This window comes from Petaurus breviceps, unplaced genomic scaffold (genome assembly GCF_028583685.1).
Source record: "Petaurus breviceps papuanus isolate PSGF00001 unplaced genomic scaffold, PetGlider_PUasm1.0 37, whole genome shotgun sequence".
Lineage (NCBI taxonomy): Eukaryota > Metazoa > Chordata > Mammalia > Diprotodontia > Petauridae > Petaurus > Petaurus breviceps.
In genome coordinates, this window is record NW_027186296.1 from 21,394,071 (window position 1) to 21,421,389 (window position 27,319).

A 27,319-nucleotide genomic window follows, 5' to 3' on the forward strand; every position below is an offset into this window, starting at 1 on the left:
TGAATTAAGCTTACACCAACACCTTATACCATATTCTAGCATACATTGTGAATTGATACATGACCTTAAAGTTAAAAAAACCTACTGAAAAAAAATGGAGGAAGGCAGATTATGTAACCTCTCATAGCTAGGGCAGGACATGTATTCTTAACGAAACAAAAGATAGAGATAATTATACAAGATAAAATAGATAAATGATTACAAGAAACCATAAAGCTTTTGCACAGACAAAATTAATTCACATAGAATAAGAAGGGAAGGAGTCAAATGGGAAAATTTCTTTGTATCAAATTTCTCTGATAATGGGTTGGTGTTCAAGATATTTAAACAATTAATAAATATATATGACTAGTAGCCATTCCCCACTAAATAAGTTGTCAAAGGATATGAACAAATGGTTCTCAAAAGAAGAATTGTAAGCTATTCACAACCACATGAAAAAATACTCCAAGGGGTTATGAAAAAATAAGACATTAATGCACTGCTGGTAGAGTTGTAAACCGATCCAACCATTCTGAAGAGCACTTTGGAACTATGCCCAAAAGGCTACAAAACTGTGAATATCCTTCAATCCAGAAATACCACTTACTAGATCTTTATCCCAAAGAGAAAAAAAGAAAAAGGAAAAGGATCTATGCATACAAAAATATTTATACTAGTTCTCTGTAGTGGCAAAGATGGAAATTGAAGTGATGTCTATCAACTGGAGAATAGCTGAACAAACTTTGATATGTGATTGTGATAGAATACTATTGTGCTATAAAAAATGGTAAGCTGGATGCTTTCAGAAAAACCTGTCAAGACTTACATAAACTGATGCAAAGTGAATGGAGCAGAACAAGAAAAATATTATACACAGTATTAGCAGTATTGTAAGGGAGCGGAGTGAAGACAATGGAGTAGAAACAGAACTTCCATGCAGCTCCCACTCCCACCTCCTTGATTTCATGTAAAAAATTACTCTAAACAAACTTTGGAGCTACAGAACCCACAAAATGACACAGAGAAGCTAACTTCCTGCTGAAGACAGTCTGGCAGGCCAGCAGGAAGGGCCAGCACAACACTGTGGGAGCCTAGACCAGCCCCACATGAGCACGAGATTTTAGCCTCAGGGCAGTCACAACCAGCCCCCAGCTGGAGGGACTTCAGATCACCAGCAGCTGTGGTGGTTTCCAGAATTATCAACCCATAGATGCTAAGGACAAAGTGAGAGGTCAGTGCAGTCTGGACTTTGTGAACCAGGAGTTCGGGAATGCAGTCCAGCCTTTACCCCCTGGAGGAAGAAGCAGCTGATACACTGTAGCCACGTAGCTATCGCCACATGGCAGTTTCAGAGCTCCTGGTCTGCAGATTGTAGGGGGACCAAGCAACGAGTCTGAGGGGTAATCACTCTTGCTTTAACCTGCTTGGATCTGGATCACTATCTAGGGTGGAGATCCTGGGGTACGTGACCAGTTTGCCAGAGCATGTTGAGGCTTCAGAGAGGGCACCCAACTAATACCTCCAGCAGCTGTGAAAACCCCAGTGATTGGGACAAAACTCCCCTGTCTGGTAGCAAAGTTCTACTGTAGCAAAAAGCTCAAAAGTCAAGTAATTGAGTGGCAACATGAGCAAGCAAAGGAAGCAAAGCAAGCAGAGAAATCTGACATTAGACTCCTATTTTGGAGACAAAAAGGATCAATGCATGGAACAGGAGGAAGATAGAGAAGTCAGAACTCCTGCACCAAAAGCTTCCAAGAAAAATACAAGCTGGTTACAGGACATAGAGGACCTTAAGAAGCAAATAAGAGAAGTGGAAGAAAAATTGGGAAGAGAAATGAGAATGATGCAAGAAAATTATGAAATGAGAGTCAACAACCTGACTGAAGAAAATAATTTAAAAAATAGACTAACTCAAATGGCAAAAGAGGCTCAAAAAGGCAATGAGGAGAAGAATATCTTAAAAAGCTGAATTTGCCAGATGGAAAAAGAATCTCAAAAGCTCACTGAAGAGAATCATTCCTTCAGAATTATATTGGAGCAAATGGAAGCTAATGACTTTATGAGAAATCAAGATACTATTAAACAGATCCAAACAAATGAAAAAATAGAAGGCTATGTGAAATATCTCATTGGGAAAACCACTGACTTGGAAAATAGATCCAGGAGAGATAATTTAAAAATTATTGGACCACCTGAAAGTCACGATCAAAAAAAGAACCTAGAAATCATCCTTCAAGAAATTCTCAAGGAAAACTGCCCTGATGTTTTAGAACCAGAGGGCAAAATAGAGGTGGAAAGAATCCACCCATCACCTTCTGAAAAAGATCCCAAAAAGAAAACTCCTAGGAATATTATAGCCAGGTTCCAGAGTTCCCAGATCAAGGAGAGAATATTACAAGCAGCCAGGAAGAAACACTTTGAATATTGTGGAAACACAATCAGGATAACACAGGATCTGGCAGCTTCTACACTGAGGGATCAAAGGGTTTGGAATATGACATTCCAGAGGTCAAAGGAGCTGGGATTAAAACTAAAAAATCACCTACCCAGAAAAACTGAGTATCATGTTCCAGTGGAAAATATGATCATTCAATGGAATAGAGGACTTTCTAGCATTCTTGATGAAAAAACCAGAGTTGAATTGAAAATTTGACACTCAGATACAAGAAGCAAGAGAAGCATGAGAAGGTAAACAGGGAAAAGAAATCATAAGGAACTTATCAAAGTTGAACTATTTACATTCCTACATGGAAAAATGATCATTGTAACTTATGAAACTTTTCTCAGTATGAGAATAGTTGAAGGGAATAGAAATGTGTGTATATATGTATGTATGTATACATATATATATATGTCTATATAGGAGGGTATATGGGTGTATGAATACATATGTGAGTGTGTGTATATATGAATGACATACACACTAAATGGGGTATCTCACCCTACAGGAGAGTAGGGGGGAAGGGAATGAGAGGGGGGATGATGGAAGGGAGGGCAGACTGTGAGGGAGTTAAGTTCGAAGCACCCACTTTTGAAAAGGGACAGGTTCAAAGTAGAGAACAGAACAAGTAGGGGATTGGATAGGATGGAGAGGAATACAGTCTTTCACAATATATCCACTATGGAAATGTTTTGCATAGCTACACATTTATAACCTATATTGAATTGCTTATCTTCCCACTAAGGGTGGGTGAGGAGGAAGGGAAAGAATCTGGAATTAAAAGTTTAAAAATCAAATGTTTAAATATATGTATATATAATTATTATTATGTTACATATAACTGGCAAATAAGATATACAGGCGCTGGGGCATAGAGATCCACCGTGCCCTACTGGAAAGCAGGAGGGGGCATGGGGGAAGATATGGGAGAGAGCAGATTGGGGGAGGGGATATTCAGTGGGATCGCTGTTTTGGGGTGGTGGGTAGGGGAAAAATGGGGAGAAAATTTGTAACTCAAAATCTTGTGGAAATGAATGATGTAAACTAAAACTAAAAAAGAGAGAAAAAAGAGAACAAAAAAAGCAATATTGCATCATGATAAACTGTGAATGACTTAGCTATTCTCAGCAAGACAATGCGGACACTTCTGAAGGGCTTTTGATGTAAATATTATCAACTTCCAGGGAAAGAACTGATGGAGTTTGAGTACAGATTGAAGCATACTTTTCTTATTTTCTTTACTTTCTTGGTTTGTTTGTGGTCTGTTTTCTTTCACAACATGGCTAATACAGAAATATGTTTGGCATGACTATTCATGTATAATCTTTATAAAAATTGTTTGCCTTCCTAAGCAGGGGGACATAAGAAGAAATGAGAGAACTTGGAACTCAAACTTTTTAAAAATTAATGTTAAAAATTGTTTTTATGTGTAATTAGAAAAAACATAAAAATTTCCCCCCAAAATGCTCCAAATCAGTAATATGTACTCATATACATACATATTTTCATACATGTGTGTACATATGTAGATGCATTCATGTATATATATTTACAGATATATGAGAAAAGTTAGCTACATGAACTTGGGCAGGTACCTTAACCTTTCTTAGCTTTAGTCTGTTCATCTATAAAATATAGATTTTTTAACAGTATCTACTTCATAGAGTTCTTGGGATGATCCAGTAAGATAATATTATAGAGTATACTCAAACATTAAAGTATTATATAAATGTTATCTATTTTTTATATAAACTTACAAACATGCATATATACATATATATCACCATTTGTGTATGTGGGGGGGGAGAAAGAGAGGGGGGGGAGACGGGGGGGGGGGGGGAGAGGGTAGGAGAGAGAGAGAGAGAGAGAGAGAGAGAGAGAGAGAGAGAGTTGAGGGAAGAAGCTTTGGATTTCATTGATATAGGGAATTTCCACTCAGGAAGCTCCCCTTAACATCAGATGACAGATCATTATCTGCTCTGTAACTTCTGATCTTAGAAAGGTGCCTAGACAATTAGAAGTTAAATGACTTATTCGAGGTCATGTAACCTTTATGTGTCAGAGATGGGACTTAAACCCTGGTTTTCCTATCTTCAAGGCAAGCTCAACCCTTACGGCACATAGCCTCTCACAATCTTTTAATAGTACATAAAAATGAACTAATTTTCTGTCCCTACATGTTAAACGAATATCAGTCATACAACCCATCTTACCTGGAACACCACTCTGGATTTCTCTAAAAGATAAGTTCTCATGTTGGCACCAATAATTCGATATCTCTTATCAAAGCCAATTTCAATGTATTTCCCAAAACGGCTGCTATTATCATTTCTCGTGGTTTTAGCATTTCCAATTGACTAGGAGGTAAAAGAACAAGAACTTAATGGCTTAAATATATCAAGAATTTTGGGCATTTATAAAATATATAAAAGGATTCTGGAAGACAACTGGACTCAGTTTTTGAAAATGCACCTTCACCTTTTAGAGGGGCACCATTTTTGTACCTCTAAATATCATTGCCTATTGTTTCCCTGTTTCACTTATACAAGACTATATCTAACAAGTTACTTCTCAGAGAAAAACTTGTGCATAACAATTGAATAATTGTCAAAGATCATTTAACCATAACATCTATAAAAAACAGAAAGCTTTTCTACATAAAAGCAGATTGGGAGAGGGTAGAACAGAAGTCACCAGAGCATCTTGGCTATTAGGTTTCAGTCTTCTTGGCCCATTCAGTAGGTTTTTCTCTGCTGTATATGCTGAAGAACCCAACAGAACTTATTCAAATGTTTTATTTTAAATAAACAGATATTTTATTAAAAGACAAGTTTTCTTGTAAACTATCATTACTAATCCCCAAGAGTTCATAGACTCATGAATTTATTTGAAAATAACCACTCACTGTTAAATAAAGTTTATATAAAATTTGGCTTAAAAGTATGCCTATAAGCATGGTAAGTTATATCTATAGTGAAAAACATCATCTTATTTCTACTAGAAAGTTCCAGAGAATATAATTTTCTTCCAAATTATAATACAATTTTAGAAATTAAAGTTATGTATATTTTGCTCCTTGGTCAAGAAAACATATTATCTATAATTTTTTCTTTTAAAACAAAGGAAAAAATAGTGAAGAAACAGTACAAAGCAATTTAGCCACCATGTAAATCTTTTTACTCAGGAAATTTCATGGATTAAAATGTACAAATTCAACAAAGCTTAGTGCTCTATTTTTGTCACAGTCCTCTGCATTGGAATAAGGTCTGCAAGCCCTTGAAACTTGCATCTAACCTTGTGGGGAATATATATGAACAGAGGCTTTAGCATATGCTTGGTCCTTTTTCCCCCTGGATGAAGGCACTTTCAGAATTTAGGCTGATGTAGGGCCAAGGACAATAAATGGTAGTAAGGAGCTCCAAATCATGATTTTAGTTCTGGCTATAAGAACTGCAGCAAATCTACTTCTAGCAATTCCAATTTTTTGTGCTTCTATTTCCTTATTTCAAAAATAGGGAATTTGAAATTAATGATCTTTAAGATCTCTTCAAGCTATAGGATTCCATGATTTTAAACCCCAAACCTGAAGATTTTGAGTAATAGCAAATTGCAAATGTAAAGATCACCTTTCAATCACTCCTTAAAATTTTGACACCAGTATTGTGAAGTAGTTATTTATTCCAAACAATAAGAAATTGTAAAAGAAGAGAAATTTCAGGAGATCTAGACTTTAATTAAATTTGCAACTGATTTTGGGGAGATTGTGAATGAGTCAGTGTCCTACATCAATTCATCAGGAAACATTTTTTAAGAGCTTATTAAGTGCCAGACACTGCACTCACTGTTGGGGATTCAAAGAGAATGTATCAACAATCCTCATCCTCCGTAAGTCACATTCTAAAGTAAAAGAAGATTAAAAATCTTTACAATTTTGCTGCAAGATTGCTACAATGATGGGGAACTAAAGTTCAAACACTCCCATGATTTTCTAGTACATCCATTTCTGAATAGAAAAAAATCAGGGATTAAAGTTAAGGAAAGGAAAAAATAATGTGAGAAAACAGGGTCAGCAGATATGTCTTTGTTCATTATCACATAAATAAATAGTATACAGTAAGAACCAAGGTAATAGTAGATTAAGTGCTGGGCTTGTAGTCAGAAAGACCTGAGTTCAAATCCTGCGTCAGACACTTAATGGCTGGGTGATGCTGGCAAGTTATTTTTAGCCTCTTTCCTCATCTATAAAATGAAGAGGTTCAACTAGGTGATTGCTCAGGTCCCTGCCAGCTTTATATCCACGATCCCTATAATTATGAGAGAAAGCATAAATTGCTTCAGGAACTTATCTGTTGAATATGTATTATTCCAACCAAAGGACTGAAGTTCTTTTTTTTGTTTTTTGGGGGTTTTTTTGCAGGGCAATTGGGGTTAAGTAACTTGCCCAAGGTCACATGGCTAGTTTTTTTGTGTGTGTTAAGTGTCTGAGGCCATATCCGAACTCAGGTCCTCCTGACTCCAGGACCGGCACTCTACTCACTGTGCCACCTAGCCACCCCCAAGGACTGAAGTTCTGTATCTGACACTGTCCATATCACAGTTAGACAAACCTGGTTCACAGAGGTGAAGATTTGAAGCACTGCCTAACCTTTCTCCCTGTAACCCATTCTTCTGCATTCTTTAGCTACATATTCCTTTTTCACATTTCAAAAGGAAAGGTCCCAGATCTGTTATTTAATAATAAAAATTATTTCTCTTCACCCTTATTCCTAATCCACATCCCTTTTTCAGGTGTCATTTGGTTAAATCCAGTTACCTAATCCCTCCACCCTTTCTCTCTTTTCCTCCTCGCCCTCTCTGAGTAATCCCTATGGCCATCCTGAAGCTTTATAGCAGTCCTACCAACAGGAGAACCATTGAAATGAAAGGAAAATGAAAATGGTTTCTGAAGCAAGCTTCCAGATGCTCCATTACAAATCATTCAGATTGGCTGTACCACCTAGCCCCTGCAAGGTTCACAGGGTCCTCTCAAATGTCAGGAGGCCCTGACAGGAGCTCTTGCTTAGTTCCCACTCAACATAGCACAAGAAATCTCATTGGTATACAACTAGACTGGACAATGTTTCTTGGTGTAGTTTTAGATGAAATTTCTCATATTAGAACCAGTAGCCTGAATGATATACAAAGCTAGTCATGGCAAGCCAATCTAGGTGACAAGATGATATTTTTTAAAATTAGTCTAGAAATAGGCATGACAATGAGAGGGAGCAAAATGTAACTTTGTTTTTTCTTAATCAAAACCAACAACTAGTTAGTTCTGTAGTCACTATCTGACCAATGCTAGTAAAAGTGTAATCTACCAGCATTCATTCAGAATTTGAAATAGACCCTTTGAGAAAATTAACATTTGCTTCAAAAACTTGAAGATATCTAAGATTCTTGATCATTTTCTTTCAAAATATGCATTTTTTGCTTTCTTCCATTTACATGCTATTTTCAACCACATTTCCATATCTCACAGGAAGCTGCTCAACTCTCCCAACAAATCTATGTCTTTACATCACAACAAAAGTGGCAATCAGGCTGAGCCAAGAGACAATCCTAAGGATGACTAGGACATATCATCATTTTCAAACTTCACACAGCACTGCAAACCAGGCACAATTACCTTGGAAAAGACTACTGCCAAAACCCCTTGTGCCCCAGTTGTGTTAGACCAGTTTTAACTTCATCTGTGCTTTGGGTAACAAAAAAGGCTTGACAAAGAAGAAAGAAGGGATAAAAAATATCGGCATGAAATTCTAATTGGAAGCATTCACTACTCTGTGTCCAAATAAGTACTATTTTTCTTCATTTAACTGTGCTTCTTCCAAAACAGCCATTTTTATTATAAGCACATTACTGCATTAATAATCCTGGAAATGCAAATGTTGAAATGTTTAAGCTCTCTTACCTATACAAAATGAGAACCATTTTCTCTGGTGCATACATTTTTACTTCACATAAGTATTTCTTATTTAAAAGATCCTCTTTTGTAAAAATTCTTCTTCTTGTAAGTCTCATATTATTACTAATATGATAATTTAAAAGTTTTGAAAATTATAGTATTGTCTTATTTCATTCTCTAAGCTAAAATCATGACATTAGACAAAAAAAACAGCATCAAAGTGTCAAAATAAGTTGAAAGGAAAAAATTTTAATTGCTGTAACATAACAATCATGACAGTGAAAGCTGACTTCAGCATTTATTGTAAGAAATAATATTTTCAGGGGGAGAAAGGCAGGAATCAGTCTAACTAGATACTACAAAAGCAGTCGATTAAAGCAAGACCCTCCTGTAATTCATTAATTTATAAGCAGTAGTAGTAAATGCAGTATATTGACAAAAGTATAAATAAGAATAGATAACACCACAAAATATCACAAAACACATTTCATTCATGTAATGTGGGATGGGGAAGACTTCAGTGAATCCAAAAACTTAAGATTCTGAGAATATTGCAAACTAGATGTGACACTGTATTTCATTGGAAAAATAAAAGCTTTAACAAGATGAGTCATCACTCCTCTCTACTTACAGGAAATGAATGAATTTGGGATGAAATTCATGGGGCATATAGTGTAAGGTATAAGTTTCTAATATAACCTCAGTTACAACTCACCTAAGATTTTTTAGCAAAATAAAAATGTTTTAACCCATTTAAGTACTAGATATAAACAAACAGACCAGTAGGGTATAATCATGTTGCCTGATTCTATTATGCTGTGACTTCCATTAGTTGTCACACTAATACATTTAGATCAAATATCAATTGTCATTATAGTTGAATGTAACTAATTTTTTAATTAAATGTATGTGATCCAAATATTAATTTCTAATGTTGTAACCTACTAGTGAAAAATATGGACAACTCTAACCTAAAATAAATATATATGAATATTTCTTAAGCTCACTGAGGCTGCATTAGCCTTACTGAAAATGTCTATATATAAGAATTTTCACTGATTACCTATATCCCTCCCTATGTACGTAATTTCATTTTCCAAATAAAAAACAGACCCCATATTTTATTACTAATTTTATCCTGAAGTGCTACATTATTTATGTACTTCACATTTATCCTGGGCTTAGTTAACAAGAACAGCACCATGTTCAGCAGTGAAGGCTGAGGATGCTGCTAACTTACCTCCATAATGGGATTAGAGGCCAGGACCTTCTCTTCAACATTGGCCTCACTGGCAGAACCACTCACAGTTGCGAAGTATCTCATGGCATACTTAGCAGAGACTGTCTTTCCTGCACCAGACTCTCCACTTACAATGATGGACTGATTCCGTTCATCCCTGAAAAACAAAGACTGTTAATCGCCAGCTGCTTCTCAAGCCTGATTGTAGACAGTATTATTTTCTAGCCAAGTGAAAACACCACACTTCTACAAGTTTATTCATGTTGAGATACACAAGAATGAATAAGGCCAGTCTATTCCTTAATAACAACCACCAGCACTGTATTGAAATGAATACACATCTGTCATGGCCTCCCATGAGTGAATGAGTCTAAACAGAGGCTCTTTGAATGGCTGCACACATGCCTCAAAGTATGTGCCTACTACTCTGTGCCAAACAATTAATATGGCCACCAATCTAAAAAAGGTAGGAGTCGTTCCTCTGGTACCTTAGCAGAGAAATTGATAGGAAAAGTCTGCATTAGTGAAAATCTTTGAGTCATTTACTTCTATAATGGCAACTGCTGAAGAATGAGTCTACATTTCTTTTTTTTTTTTTTTTAAGCAATTGGGGTTAAGTAACTTGCTCAAGGTTACACGGCCAGTTATTTCTGGGTGTGGTGCTGAGTGTCTGAGCCCAGGATTCGATCTCCAGGTCGTCCCAACACTGGAACCGGTGCTCTTACTCGCTGAGCCACCTGGATGCCCCATGAGTCTACATTTCTAACTCTCTTGGCTATAAAAGCAGGAAAGAAAATGGTTCAGATACTGTACAGATTGGTTCAAAAAACAATAGAACATTATATACCATTAACACAGGATGAATCACAGTTTGGTTATTCTCCTACCTTCCATTTATTCACATAATGACTTAATTCAAAACTTGTTTCAATGAATACTCTTGGTTTGTTTGGGGATTCCCCTTTCTGACTATGGTTGGTCCCCAGAAAAGAGAGGCAACCTTCCACCCAAACCATAGGGTACCAAGAGATGGTATCATTTATACCTATATTTGCAAAAATGCAATTTGCCTTTGAAAAAAGTCTTTAGTGGTAATACTCTAAAAGGTCAAAAGTTGGAGATGTTTTTCATGGAAGTGGATAACCCTTTTTAAAAAAATGAGATGTAGCACTCCTTAATTTTCAGATTAATAAATTCAGGGTTTTCTGTGCCAAGAAAAGGAAATGAGAGGATTTCAAGATCTTTACCTTAAAAAAAATTAGGTTGTAACTGAAACACATTTTACAAGAAAAATTTTGGTCTTGCTGACTTATTTTTCTTAAAATGCATAATAGAGGTTTTACCTCCCTCCCCCACCCCCAATAAGGCAATGTTAGTAAATCAGTTAGATCTTTAGAATCTTAGTAGATTAGTTATATCGGGGGCAACTAGGTGGCTCAGCGGACAGAGAGCTGCTCCTGAAGAAAGAATGACCCGAATTCAAATCTGCCCTCAGACACTTCCAAACTGTGTGTCTCTGTTAACCTCTGTTTGTTGGTTTCCTCACCTATAAAATGGAGATAATAACAGTCCCAGTGTTGTTGTGAGGTTCGAATGAGATACTAATTGTAAAGCACTTAGCATAGCGCCTGGCACATAGCAAGCTCTATATAAATGTCACCTACCATTGTCATCCTCAGCAGCAGCAGCTATTGCATATTGGGCAAGCATCTAAGATATATTTTCATAATTAAAGGCATGATGAGTTAGTTGCATGTGCCCATGAACATGAAGTATAATTACTTAAAAATTAAATGATACTTATTTGGGGTAAATTCGATGGAGTTTTTTTATACTTCAAAATTAAATTTCAAGAAAGGATCTGAGGGAGTTGCTTTTTCTTGCCTTGCTACATATTATTTGAACACTCTGGATTGTAAGAAAGGGTACATTCAAAAAAAAAAGAGTACATTCAAGGATGTTTAATTACTTTGAATATTTATAGTTAAACAAAGCTTTCAAAACTTTCCTGAGTAACAATAGTTTTCTTTCCCATCCTTTTATCTCAAGAGTTCTTCAAGCTGCAAAGATCAATGAACAACCAACCCTTTGGACACTGCAGCACTAAGTGCTGAGGAGTATACAAAGACATAAGAAACAGTCCCTGCTGCCAGAGAGGGTTACCACCTGGTTGTAGAGAGAAGACAAACACTCAGAAGCAAAACAGTGGCTCTATAAAGTAGTCAATGATTCATGCATGAATTCATTTATTCAACAAGCATTTATTAAGCCCCTGCTCTGTGGCAGGCACTTTGGCTAGGTACAAATAGACAGAGGCAAAAACAAAAGTCTTTGCCCTAAAGAAATGACATTTTATCAAGGGGAAATAACACACACACAATAAGTACACAAAATGTATACAGAATAAATGCAAAATAAGTTAGAGGGATAGAACTTGCAACTAGGGGTGATCAGGAAAAGAGGCAGGAGGAACAGGCACTTAACCAGAGTTCTGAAGGAGGGGATGTGAGGAAGGAGGGGATTCCAGGCCTGGGGGACAGTCTATGCAAAGACATGGAGAAAGGATAAGGAATTTTGTGCATGAAGAACAGTAGAAGATCTGTTTGGCTAAAATGCAGAGGGGAGTGAAGATGAGTAATTTATAGTGAGGTTGGAAAAGGAGGTTGGGCCAATGTTTTTTTTTTTAAAGCAATTGGGGTTAAGTAACTTGCACAAGGTTACAGGGCCAGTTATTTCTGGGTGTGGTGCTGAGTATCTGAGCCCAGATTTGATCCAAGTCATCCCGACACTGGAGCCGGTGCTCTTACTCACTGAGCCACCTGGCCACCCCTAAGCAATTGGGGTTAAGTAACTTGCTCAAGGTTACACGGCCAGGTGTTTCTGGGTGGATGCTAAGTGTCTGAGCCCAGGATGCGATCTCCAGGTCGTACTAACACTGGAGCCGGTGCTCTTACTCGCTGTGCTACCTGGCCGCCCCTGAGGTTGGGCCAATGATAACAGGCTTTAAATACCAAAAGGATCTGTTATTTTTGTCCTAGAAGTAATCAGAGGCAAGAGTTATTTGAGCAAGGCAATGACATGGCTAAACCTCCTGAGCTTTAGAAATATCATTTGATAACTAAAGAATATGTGGCCAAAGGATTTTGGGGGGGGAGGGTTGGGGGGGGGGGGGGGGGGTTGGGGGGGGGGGGAGGAGGAGGGAAGAAGAGGACTAGACTTGTGATTTTTGTAGGTATAAGGAACCCCCAGATGAGGAAGTTCTTTCCTTCTATGCAGATCAGCATCTGTTCTGAAATGTACAGTCTTAGTAGCTTGGGGAACTGAGAGATTAATGTGACCTGATAGGGTCATTCCAACAAGTATTTATCAGATATAAGACTGAACCCATGTCCAGTCTTCTTGGCTTACTTGCTTGTCTCACCCCCCAGCATTCTATTGTCTATCTCCATGCTTTTACGTGGATTGTCCTCTCTTTGCCTGGTATGCTTTCCTTCCTAACTTCCAACTCTTAGAATTCCTAGTTTTCTTTAAGACTCAACTCTAACTCTTCCTCCTATAGATGGCCTTCCCCTCTAAAACTATCTTCCATTTTCTCTGTATTAGAGTGTAAACTCCTTGAAGGAAGGGACTATTTTTGCTTTTTCTTTGTAACACTTGCACTTAACCCAATGACTGGAAAACAGTGATCACTTAATAAATGCTTATTGCAATGCAATAGAGCTGGACCAATTGAGGGTGAAATCTCCATGCACAATGTACTCTGAAACCACAAAGCTCATCAAGTTAATGTCCTTACTATGATCATTTTCATTATCTCATTTAAGTCATAATTACAAAATGCTATGTTTTTAAAAATATCATCTCAACATATTAATTATTTGTTCAAGGCATCTTCATTTCTGAAGTCATCATAATGGCAAAAAAAAGTTCTTGCCATTTTATTAATATCATGGAAAATTTATAATTGATAGGCACCAATAAATTTTAAAGTTTGAAAGTGAAAGTTTCTTGCCAGGGCAAACAGAATTATTTTAAATTGCTATGAACATTTCAAAGAGTAGTGAAAAGAGGTAATAATTTAGTCTGATCCAAAGGTTAGGCTACATACCAACAGGATGCATATCATGCACCTCCTTCCTCCTCACTTTTTTTATCTCCCCATATCTCTCTGTGTTGATCCCTCTGAAATTGTTTTTTCTGAGAATAACTTGTCTATCTTACCCTATGAAGTTATAAAAAAACTCTTTAGCCTAGAGGTCAATGAACCTGCCTCTCTAAAGCTAAGCCAGAATAGTACAAGTTCTGGCAGGTACAACCAATCTACAAATGTTTCAAGTAAAGAACAAATGATAGATGGCATCTTCTACTCCAAAACAACTCTGAGATACCACATCTCAACAGTCAGATTGGCTAAGATGACAAAACAGAAAAATGATAAATGCTGGAGAGGATGTGGAAAAATTGGAACACTAATGCATTGTTGGTGGAGTTGTGAACTGATAGAACCATTCTGGAGAGCAATCTGGAACTATGCTCAAAGGGCTATAAATAAGTGCATATCCTTTGACCCAGCAATACCACTTCTAGGGTTGTATCCCAAAGAGATCATAGAAGTGGGAAGTGGGCCCGTATGTACAAAAATATTTATAGCAGCTCTTTTTATGGTGGCAAAAAATTGGAAATCAAGGGGATGCCCATCAACTGGGAAATGGCTGAACAAGTTGTGGTATATGAAGGTAATGGAATACTATTGTGCTATAAGAAATGAGGAGCAGATAGACTTCATAATAACCTGGAGAGACTTACATAAACTGATGTTGAGTGAGAAGAGCAAAACCAGGAGAAATTTGTATACAATTACAAACATAATGTACATGTGACAACTAAGACTGGACTCCTCTCAGCAATGTAAGGTTATAAGACAACTCCAAAAGACTCAAGATGGAAAGAGATACCATATCCAGAGAAGAACTATGGAGTCTGAATGCAGATTGAAGCAAACTACTTTCTCTTTCTTTTTCTTGTTTTGTTGTGTTTCCTCTTTCCCATTGTTCATTGCATTGGTTATAATCCTTTTTTACAACCTGACTAATGTTTACTGTGAAGGGATTTGTAGATCCTATATTTGATTGCATGCTGACATGGGGGAGAGGGGAAGGAGAGAGAGGAGCAGAAAATTGAAACTCAAGGGATTGTGGAACTGAATGTTACAAACTAAAAGTAAATAAATAAATTATTTTTTTTTTTAAAAAGAGTACTGGACTTGAATATGCCACCCTAACAATGTGATCATGAACGGGACACTCAGCCTCTCAGCTTTAGTTGCCTCATCTATAAGATGGGAATAATAGTACCTGTAGAATCTATCCCACAGAGTTGTTCAAAGAATCAAACGAGATCATGTATACAAAGTGTTTTTAAACCTTAAAAAACAGTATATAAATGTCCATTACCATTACTCTTATTCTTATTTTACAGCTAAGAAAACATGAGTTTACTACTTCTAGTAAGATATTTAGACCACATTCCATTCTTAGAGAGAAGGATTGTGAATACTTAGAGAATAAAGTAGTAGTCACTAATAGCTAACATGGTTGCATCAAGCATAGGTCATACATTAACAACAGACATATGAAATAAAGCTCTAAATTAATAATAAAAGAAATGAACATCAAAACACTACTGAGGTTTCACTTCACATCCTGAAAATTGGCAAAAATGACGATACATGAGGATAGTCAATGCTGAAGGTATTGTGGGCAGATAGGCATACTAGTGTATTCTTGGTGGAACTATGAAATAATACCAGTATTTTGGAAAGCACTTTGGAATTATGCAAGTAAAGTGACTAGAATGTTCATACCCTTTAACCCAAAGATTCCAACATAAGGCTTATATCCCAATGAGGCCCTGGATAAAAAGAAAGTCACCATATAATACCAAAATATGCATTGCAACACTTTTTGCAGTAGCAAAAAATTGGAAATGAAGCATATGCTCATCAACTGGAGAATGGTCTAACAAACTGTGATACATGAATGGAAAATTACTATGCTGTAAAACATGCCAAATATGATGAATACATCAAAACATGGAAAAATTTACACAATCTAACCAAGAGCCAAGAAAATAACATACACAATGCCTACAACAATATAAATGGAAGGAACAACCACAAAACAAATAAAAGTGAATGTTGTGAAATTCCAAAGAAAAATCATAGCCTCAAAGAAGACATGAGAAGACATACCCACCCCATTCCTTTGAAGAGATAGGGAGTCCATGGATATGACATACCGCATAACTTTTCAGACTTTTTCAATCGGTTTTGCTTTTTTTTATTTAAAAATATTATATATTATATGGGATAGCTCTCTAGCAGAAGCAGAGAAATAATGGAAGAAATTTTGGTTATGTAAAAAAAGATCTATAAAAATGTAAGAAAAATAAATTTTTAAGTACTGGTCATGTCACACTAACCTCATTTCCTTTTTAGAAAGGAAAACTAGCTTGGGTAGGTCAGCAGAATGCCATAGACAGAATATACTGAGAGATTAAGAAAATAATTGAAAAAGTCTCTCAGCTGTTCTTGTAGTCATGATAGATGTTAGACAATGGATGGTAGGGTTAGGTAGATTCTGAACTGGTTGAATGACTAGACCTAAATAGTATTTAATAATGCATCAGTGTCACCTTGAAAGGTCTCAAATGGAATATCCCAAGTATTCTCCTTGGTGGCATTCTCTGTAACATATGTAAAGCTACCTCACGGTAGCATATATTTGGAGCTAGCAGGAACCTTAGAGGTAGGGGGTCTAATCCAATTCCCACATTTTATAGATAAGGATACTGGGGTCAAGAGAGATTAAGAGACATGACCATGGTCATAAAGATATTAAAAAGCAGACATAAACTCAAGTGCTATGACTACAAGTTCTGCACTCTTTCTTTTTATAGGAAGACATAAATGACATACTTGTTAAATTTAGAGATGGGAGACAAATAAACATTTATTAAGTACCTACTAGGTGTATGGCACTCTTGGAGCTTTATAAATATTGGTATATATTAAGTCCATACTATGTGCCAGGTGCTGTGCTAAACTCTGAAGGTAAATGAAAAAAGATTGAAATAATTCTTACTCTTGACTTAACATTCTACAGGCAGAGACAAGTACATATATAAGAAATAAAGAATAAATAACAAAGAGAATTAGAAATAAATACAAAGTAGTTTGGGAAGTATTCAGCAGAAGGCATTTACACTTCATTCTAAAAGAAGGGATTCTATGAGCCAGAGATAAGGAGTGAGTGCATTCAAGGCATGTGGCACAGCCAGTGCAAAGGCACAGAGAGAAGAAATGTGAGAAGAGTCATGTAAAGAACCCAAAGAAGGTCAATTTGGTTGGATCACAGAGTACAGGAGCAGGAAGTACTGTACAATGAGGCTAAGGAGATAGGTTGGAATAACATCGTGGAAGGCTTTAAAAGCCAAGCAAAGAAGCTTATCTATTTTGTCCTAAAGACAACTGAGAACCACCGATGTTGGTTAGCAGGGAAGTCGCAAAGTCAGATTTGTGTGGAGAAGGAAAACTACTTTGGTAGCAATGTACAGGATGTAGTGAAATGGGAAGAGATTTGACTCAAAAAGACCAATTAGGAAGCCACTGAAGGATCTGGTAACTTACTGGATATATGGGGTAAAGGAGAATAAGGAAGCTAAAATAATATGGTTAAAAACTGAGGATATTGGAAGGCTTATTATATAGAAAAGGGAGGGTTTAGGTAAAACATCTTCACTTTTAGACACGTTGAAAGAGTATGTCTCTAATATACAGTTAAAAATGTTCACTAGGCAAATGTAATTGATGTTCAAGGAGGAAACTATGGCTCATGTTTATATATGATATGTAACACACACATAAGTAAATGTCTACATATGTATGTATGGGTGTGTGTATGTGTACACATTTATGTATATATGTATATACATATTCATCAATTCTGATATAATGATCACATAGGTCAGTTCACTCCTAGGATATATTTTGTCCAGTTTACTTGAACTTAATAAGAATAGGTAGATGGTGCCTAAACCCTCCCCTATCTTGTCTTTCTACTCCTTGCTAATCATTTCTGTTCAAACCTCCTCTGCCCAAAGGAGGGCATTCTTTTAAGAACAAGAAACATTAGTGAAATAAGAGTTGAGAAGTTCAGCCTTCTCACCATCAGCCATTTCATCATTCCATATACCCAGAGCAGGAACCTTAGCCCCCTTGTTTAATCCTTGCATTGCCCATTTAACTAAAATATTTTGGTCATAGTATGCACTGACAACATCAGGGTTTTGATGCTCCTGATAATTCTGAGAGGATTGGGCTGTTCTTCTGTATTTATCCTCAGTTACTTGCCCTCACTTCCATCTTTTATACAAAATTCTAAATTTATTACTGAATTCCCTATGCATCCATTTTGGTCTCTTTAGGCAGGTCCTTTTCTTCCTCCTCATTGCAATCAGTTCTGCTTGTCTTCAGAATTTCATTCTGGAGCATTTACCATCCCTCTTGGGCCTTTCTTCCTGCAAAATATTATATCATTGGATCTTCCTATAATTTTTCTGGGCATTTTAAAATCTGATGTCCTAAAATCTAATGGAATTGCCTAAAAAGTCTGCCATGTCATATCTGTATAATTTAGACCATAGTCACTTTTCATTTTCTCTACTGAACACACTGATGGAGTAATGACTTGCCTCTTAAGATTCCTGTCATTTCTGCTTTAGCAATCAGTCCTTCCTGGTGACAATCAGGTACAGAATAGCATCTCCCCTTCTACTTTTTGAGGGATGAAATTTTCATTAAAGCAAGATACAAATTTGTCTTCAACAGTCATCCTATTACCCAACATGCATGTAAGTGCCTACTATGTGCCAGACATTGTGTCCATTATGTATTCTCTTTGAATGATTACACTTATTTGATTAGTACTAAAAGATTCCCAAAGGGTGGGGACTATGTTTTCTATCTTTTCTGTACTTAATACACTGTTTTGTACTCAAATACATTTTAGCTAGTTAGCATCTTTCCATCAGTACCTGGTTTGACAAAAATTAACTAATAGGCATCTAGGTGGCACAAAAGAAACAGCATTTATTCTGCAGTCAGAAGGAACCAAGTTCAAATTCAGCCTCAAACACTTACTAATTGTGTGACTCTGGGTAAGTCATTTAACCTGTTTGCCTCCATTTTCTCATCTGTAAAATGGGTATAATAATAACACCAACCTCCCAGTTTTGTTGTGAAGACCAAATGAGATAATAACTGTAAACTTCTTAGCACAGTGCCTGGCACATAGTAAGTGCTATATAATTGTTAAGTATTATTATTTATTATTTTTATTATCTTTGAAGCTAGAATTAATGTGCTGGAAAGCTGAACCTAGACAACATATAGGAGTCCATTGCTATGCTAAATGTAGAGAAATGTCACTATTGAAGAGCATCCAAAGAGTTTGCCTTGCTTATACATCTCAGTGCTTTACTAGGTCTATGATGATAATATTAGATAATTTTGATTCAAACAAATTTCTTATAGGGCTGAGAATATTTGGTTTTGGTTTTTTGATTCGATTTTATTTCTTTGAAAACTGTGACTAATGAGTGGTGACAACTTCCAGTGGTGGTGGATTAATATTGGGTCCTTTTGGGGGATGAGTTTTGTCTTTCTCAACCTCATTCTCCCCTCCTACTGGAAGGAGCTTTAGCTTTTCTTGCAGTTAGTATGGCTTAAATGTTCAATCAAGTCCAGAAAACAAAATGAACCCTCAAAATTACATTAGACAAAAATCATATATGCCACATTTGTTGAGTGTTCTTTTGTGGTGGACAAATGAATTTACAATATAAAGAGAAAATATCACATTTGGTATAGGCTGTTAATTGAGGCAAATTGTGCTCTAGAGAGCCATGAAGAACAGTCAGTAAATGGAAACAAAAATTCTCTAGAGATTAAAGATTAAATCATTGCATTAAGCAAAGTGAAACTCACTACACAGCTATAAGATCAACATCTGAATTTGAATGCTAATTTCCAATGGTGTCAGTATTTAATCTTTTCAACAGACAGAAAACTTGGAATATATCATGTAGTTTCTAGTGACAAATTCTTATTGTCTTGTATTTATAATTAAGTGCCTACTTGTAATAAAAATGGCAATGGATCTGCTTTTTATCACAAAAAGATAAAAATCAAGCCCCACCATAAAGGGTTACAACATGTAATTAACAGCATTAACACAAACAACCAAGTAGAAGTACATGAGAACATACAGAGGAATTACATAACAAAACAAAATATGGCACATCTCCACAAACCCCATAAATAAATAAAAATCAATAGCAGTTAAGTGAAAAACAACAATGGAACAAAGGCGATAGGAAGGAAACTCAACAACACTACTGACTGTCACTTTATGCCTTTCAATATGCTCTCATTTCTATAGTCTCATTTGATTGTCACAACAGCCTTGTGAAGTAGGGAAGACAGTTGCTATTATCCTATTTCATAAATGAGAAAATTGTGACAAAGAGGTTAAGTGTCCTGTTGAGGGTTACAGAGCTCTTCAGTAGCAGATTTGGGACTAGCCACCTACTCCAGGGCTTTTCTTACTAAACTATACCATCTCTTACTATATTAGAAAATGCTCATTCAATTGTTTCCATGATCTAGGAAGGGAACAGCATATATGTCAAAGATTAATATCAACAGGACGGCCAGGTGGCACAGTGAGTAAGAGCACCGGCTCCAGTGTTGGGATGACCTGGGATCAAATTCGGGCTCTGATACTTAGCACTACACCCAGAAATAACTGGCCATGTAACCTTGAACAAGTTACTTAACTCCAATTGCTTTAAAAAAAAAGATTAATATCAACCTTCTGCTAAATCCACAAGTTACAATCACAAGTGATCAGAACATGGGTTATTTATCCAAGTTAAACAGCTATTCCACATATGCGTCATTCAAATGCATATTTATTAGTATCAGATCTGCAAAGAGCTTAAGGTGCTATACAAATAATAACTATAAATACTATAATTTGTAGCAGTATTATTATTAGTAGTAGTAATAGTAGTTAGAAGATCTGAATCTGAGTTCTGATTCTGACACTGTGTTTGGGGACAAGCAAATGAACCTCTCTGAGACCCAGTTTCCTCAACTGTTAAATGGGAATAATAGTAGTTATATTTCTTTGCAAAATTATGTAAATAAAGCTCTCTGGAAACTTTAAAGTGCTTTTGAAATGAGATACATACTCACATTTACAGTTATAATGCACTATACCAGCACAAGAAGGTAATAAGGAAAACTGTGATAGGATAAGTATACTATTCAAGGGTACACAGCTATCAGTTGTAGAGAGATAGGCCTAGACTACTAATCCAGGACTTTTCTCATTAAACCATACACTCTCTTACCATGCTACAACCATTGGGATTTTATCTACCTATAGAAATCACTGGTATCATCCTTACTACAAGAGAAGTTGAGTCTTCCCTGAACCTAATTCTGTAGTAGCAGGAACTTTCAAACAGTCCCTAGCTGTGAATTTAATGAAAGATAATTTTACTTCTATCAGAAAAATATGCTACCTTAACACCTAGCAAGAAAAATATGCAATAAAAAATGTAAAGGAGTTTTTAACAGTACCATATCTTAAATATATAAAATGGATTATCTTTATTACATTAAATTAAAAAGGTTTTGTATGTAAAAAAAAACCAATGTAGTCAAGATTAGAAGGAAAACAGAAAACTGAGAGAAAATGTTTATGGACAGTTTCCCAGAATAAGATCTCATCTCTCAAATATATGAATTTGTCACATTTGTAAGAATATAAGTAGTATATGATTGTGATGGAATACTACTGTGTTATAAGAAATGATGAGCTGGTTGATTTTAGAAGAATATGGAAAGACTTGCACAAATAATGAAGACAGAACCAAGAGAATGTTGTACACAATTTGTTGTGTTCAACAAATGTTGAATTGAACAGCAATACTGTTCTAAGAATTCTAAGAATAACTTTGAATAATCAAAGTATTATAAATTGAGTATTATAAATATTATTTATTGTATTATAAATATTATATTTTAATTGAGTATTGTATTATAAATATTATAAATACTCAGACCAACTATAAAGTACCTATGAAGGAAGATGCTATCCACCTCCAGAGAAAGAATTGATAAATGAAGTATGTATAGTATGTTTTTACATATATATGTATGTATATATGTGTATATATACACATATGCATATGTGAATCTAATGGTAGCCTTCTCTTAAGCAGGGTAGGGAGGAAGAAAAAAATTTAAAGTGCACAGCAGAGAACTAAAGAAAACTTAGAAGGAAGCACAGAAAAGCAGGATAGCTTTGAAAATTATGTGTAGTATTTATTAGGTTTTTTTTTAAGTCAACAGTGTGAAACAGAAATACATGTTTTTATACTGAATCCTCTTTTTATTTGTGCTGTTACATAGGAATGCTCTCCTTTTTTCATCTTTTTCTATTTAAGTTCAAAATGAATTTTAAAGATTTTTAAATAGAAAGTACATTTATAAACAGAAAAAAAGGAAAAAATATGTAAGTAATGACCTAGCAATATCATATGGATGTTCTAAGCCTAACAAGCATGCATGAATTCAGGTAGAGGTTTCTATAAGAAATAAACTTACTGAAAAGCAAAAAAAAAAACCTATTTTTGAAAAACAGATTGAGAAAATGAAAGAAATACATAATACATGAGGTTAAGATGGAGTCTCAGGGAGCTGTACAAAATAAATTACTGAATGTAACCAAAATAAACATATAAGGTTAAAAGGAAAGAAAATTAAGAAATATAAATATCAATAGACCACCACCAATAATGATGCTAAGGATAAAACTTCAACTTAAAACACCTATATAGTCAAAAAAAAGTCTTTTATTCCTTCAAATAGACATTTTTCAAAACTCTTTTTTGTGGGAGTCTTTTGCTCCAAATTCCTCTTTGCAAAGTAGAATGTTCCAACAAACCAGTACCCCTCTACCTCCTTGGTGTACAAGGCACTCACCACCTTGGCTTGAAGGACCAAAACACTCTACAGATTTATGGAAATTCTCTAACCCACTCAAGAGTTCAGACTTGTGGGTTGTAGAACAGAGCTGCACATGCATAAGCTATCATTCTTGGGGGAAGAAGTGGGAGATGATCAAAATTTGTGATTTCTTTGGTTCAGGGAAATTATGATGTGGAAACTCCCCCCAACAATGCAAATCAGGCACTCATCTGTAACTTGTAGTTTTACAGAGTTTGCTGGGGCAGTGAGAAATGGAAATAATTTGCCCATGGTCCTATTGCAGGTATGTGCCAGAGGCAGTACTTGAAGGCAGGACTTCTTGACTCTAAACTTGGCAGTCTACTACTATATTCCTCTATTTTTGATTTGATAATTCATTATTCTATCCTTTTATTAAGGGCATAATCTGGTGTCACAAATAGTTTTCTCCTCCCCTCTTTTTTACTTCCCCACAATTTTTATTGATACCTTTGTTAAATCTTTTAAAAAAGATATTATGGGCTTATACATTGATGGCTAAAAGAAGCATAGTATCATTATTAAAATTTGTTCTTGTGTGTAACTTTATATTTCTTCATCCAGTACCAAGTCTGTGACCTTGTATACTCACTTTATATGTTTGATTCCATCCTGGTGCCTAGCACCATGCCAAGCACATAGTTGGTGCTTAATAAACACTTTTTTTATTCATTCAGGTGCTAATTTTGCACAGATTTGTTTAAAAATAATCTAAACGTTTAGATAATGAGGTAATTCCTTTCATAGCTAAAAAGACTAACTCAGTCCTTAAGATTTTCTCTACCTATGGACTTCTAATTCAAAGTGTACCAGAGGGGTTATGGGACAATCCAATGTAGACACAGAGGGTTGATATTGAGGAATAAATGCTTATTAAAGCATATGTAATCAAGAAAAATAGAAGCTACTTGGAAATGGTTAAGAACTGTTTTGGGATTTGTCTTTTTAGCTCTAGGGCCTAGTGTCTGGTGTCTGACATATAACAGGCACTTGATAAAGAAATGGTTTTTGAATGTGAAAATTCCATTCAGGGCTTAGTGCTTTTATTGAGCCCTTTAGAGATCTATGGGTATGAAGCTGGAAACATGGTCACTGTTTACATATTCTAATGATTAGGTACTAATTCTTGGACTTTTAAAACTCATACTCATTTTGCACTTGAGGAAAGTCTCTTCACCTTTTTAAAACTCAATTTCTTCATTTGTAAAATGAGGGGTCTGGGCTCAGTGACCTCTAAAGTACTTTTTTGACCTAAAACTCTCTAATTATGCCCAGACATTTTCAAATCATCTCCCTAGATCTTCTGATCCCGGTCTGGTGCTCTTTCCTTTGCAATGTATTGCCTTCTGGGAATGAAGGAAATTATTACAACAAATGAAACAAGGATAAACCCATCTTTCCCTCACCTGGCCATCTGCTTATAAGCCTCTTCTGCCACAGCAAAGATGTGAGGATCCATATCTCCCATGTTCTGGCCGCTATATGCATTAATGATATCTTCGCCATAGATAGGCAGCTGTTCATAAGGATTTATAGCTACTAAAACAATACCTGTAAAAGAAAATAAAGCACATAGCACAGGATAATACCGGTAGAATTTGAGGAAGGCTGATAGAAGAAAGATCAACGGTAACATTGATTCCTTCCCGATCTGTACTATTTGTACAAAGATTACAACTGAACTTCATAATGCTTGGCAGCCAAAAGTATCTGAATGAGCCTTCCAAGGCTTAATGCGATTTCTTAAATATGATCAGTCATGCAATATAGTAAGGATCACAAATAATCCAAAGTCGTAGCTAGCCTTATTGCCAAGTGATCTGAACTGATCCACATTTCTTCCATTTATAAATGGGTCTGTTTCATGCCTTTCCTAGCTCACTGTATGCCCTATAAGGACCAAATATATTCTGGCAAATTCCTGGTCACAGAAACAAAATGAGAAAATGAAATTCAGAAACAGAGCAATAAACTGAACGACTGAGTCATAAATTACTTGGAAAGAGATGGGAAACAGACATCTAAAGTCTAAAAAAAGAAAAAAGGAATTCCAGAGAAAGCTCAGTATTGGGAGATCTTTCGGCTCCTGAATGACTCCTTAAGTCACACGGTTTATGTTAAAATTCTATATTCCTATGTACTGTAGATCACCAGAGTTGGAATATTCCTTGCTCTTATCACCTTTCAGATTCTCCTTTACCATCATCACTCAGAAACCTTTTCTCCTTTGAAGTTTAATCAATTAAAATTTTCCACCCAATCTATATCATGATAACTGTTATAGACCAGCTCCCAGGTCGACTGTTCCTCCTTATTCAAGGAGTTCAGTATGTGATTTACTGTCTTTCTTTATTCCCCAAATTCTGCCTTGATATTAGAGCACTTCGGCAGCTATACTGATGCTCTCTCAAATTCCTTCATCTTCCAATCCCTCAATTTCCTTAAATGCCATGACCTATTCCTTCACTTCACTTCAGCCATACATAAGGATGGCCATGCCCTGAATTTCATCATTCCTCCAACTATTCTACTTCCCTGATCAAAAACTCTGACATAGGGGCGGCCAGGTAGCACAGCGAGTAAGAGCACTGGCTCCAGTGTCAGGATGGCTTGGAGATCGAATCCCGGGCTCAGACACTTAGCACCCACCAAGAAACACCTGGCTGTGTAACCTTGAGCAAGTTACTTACCCCCAATTGCTTAGGGGTGGCCAGGTGGCTCAACAAGAAAGAGCACCAGCTCCAGTGTCGGGATGACCTGGATCAAATCCAGGCTCAGATACTCAGCACCCCACCCAGAAATAACTGGCCCTGTAACCTTGGGCAAGTTACTTAACCCCGATTGCTTAAAAAAAAAAAAAACTCTGACATGGCTCTGATCACAACCTATCATTCCACTTCTCTTTATGTCCCACCCTTCTTAAATTGATTCTTAGTTCTGAGAACTCCAATCAATTTCTTACATTTCTCAATATTTTTTCAGACCATAAATCTTACTTTAACTTTACTTTCTTCCTTTTCCAATCCAATTTAATTTTATGTTATCATCTACTCTTGAATTCCTTGCCCTCTTAAACTATCACCACCCATCTCTTTCCAAACCTGTAATGGGAATGCAAATTTGGAAGATCTTCCCTGCCCCTAGGCTAAAGTGAACCTGGAGCCTGGGGTGGGAGGCTTGTTTTTCAGTAGATACTTCTTGATTGGCCAGTGGGTCAATAAGGTTGTTACATTCTCTGAGCCAGGAGAAGGGTATATAAACCCTGATTTGAGGCTTTGTTTTGGGGGCTCACTTTGAGAAGTGTTCTGTGATTTGATATGGATTATGGGAAGCCGTTGTCCAGAGCCCCCCCGGCTTTGAAAAACCCAGATGTTGAAACCCAGATGTTGATTTGGTATGGATGTAATGGTTGGACAGTTTGGAAAGCTGTCTACTCGATCTGTTTCTGTCTTGATAATTCTGCCTGTATACTTTGAAATTTGGGGTGCTGACCTTTTTCCCCTGAACAAGGTAAACGATATATGTCTGACTGATTAAAGTAAGCTTGTTAACCCATTTTGAGTTGCTTTCCTTTAACAAAGCAGATCCAAGAACCTGTATGGGCAGCCACCCTGAGGACGCTTGGGGTGCTTGCTGCTACAAAATGGCGTCACGAACAGGATCTGCAGAGTAAAAGGAAAGTATGGGGGCTGGGATAATCGTTTGTTTCCCAGTTGTGGTAGCTGTGACTCTGTGGAGCCATGGACCAGGAGAGAAGAATGGCCTGCATGCGGACTTCGCTGAGCTGAGAGCAGGCTGAGCTGCCTGCATCGGGACCTGAGGCTGAGCTGCCTGCATCGGGACCTGGGCAGAAGCCAGGAGCAGCTGCCGCCTGCGGGAGGAGAAGGAATCCAGGAGTTCGGAATTCAGCCACTGGAAAAGATAAGAACTGAGCAGCAAAGCAGGGGCACTGAATGTGTTTCCTGGCTGCATCCCAAAGTTTGGGACCCAGGGGGAGGATGCACTTGTGACTATGGTGGGTGGGATGAAGTGCCTTGGATCCCCAGGGACCCCACCTTGTTGGTTTTGTTGCCCAGCCCCCTCTCTGTACTTGGAAGCAGGGGCTAGAGCTGTGTGAGGGGAAGGACACCCCCCCCCCAACTTTATTTGAACTCTTGTTTTGAGCTGAAGTGATAATGCTATGTACTTTGTGTTTGTTTAAGGCCCAGTGGCCACTTTGGTAACTTTAGTTCTGTACCTTGAAAATGTGACCTAAGAGATGTTTAGTGCTAATTCAAAAGTAAATTGTCTATGCTATGGGCATGAAAGATCTTGGGGCCAAATGTAATGGGAATGCAAATTTGGAAGATCTTCCCTGCCCCTAGGCTAAAGTGCACCTGGAGCCTGGGGTGGGAGGCTTGTTTTTCAGTAGATACTTTTTGATTGGCCAGTGGGTCAATAAGGTTGTTACATTCTCTGAGCCAGGAGACAGGCTATATAAGCCCTGATGTGTAGCTTTGTTTTGGGGGCTCACTTTGAGAAGTGTTCTGTGATTTGATCAGATGAAATTCTGGGAAGCCGTTGTCCAGAGCCCCC

The 27,319-nt window shown here is 36.8% G+C and overlaps 1 protein-coding gene across 4 annotated transcripts in view; it reads right to left on the bottom strand.

Moving 5' to 3' along the window:
• Positions 1-27,319, bottom strand: part of MYO5A (myosin VA) — a 258,166-nt gene that overhangs the window by 133,163 nt on the left and 97,684 nt on the right. For all 4 annotated transcript variants that reach the window (XM_069098069.1, XM_069098068.1, XM_069098067.1 and 1 more), the window contains exons 4-6: positions 24,151-24,295; positions 9,607-9,763; positions 4,636-4,779 (exon numbers count right to left, since the gene is read on the bottom strand). In XM_069098069.1, coding sequence (XP_068954170.1) covers positions 4,636-4,779; positions 9,607-9,763; positions 24,151-24,295 — 446 coding nt within the window. The remainder of the gene's footprint in view (positions 1-4,635; positions 4,780-9,606; positions 9,764-24,150; positions 24,296-27,319) is intronic.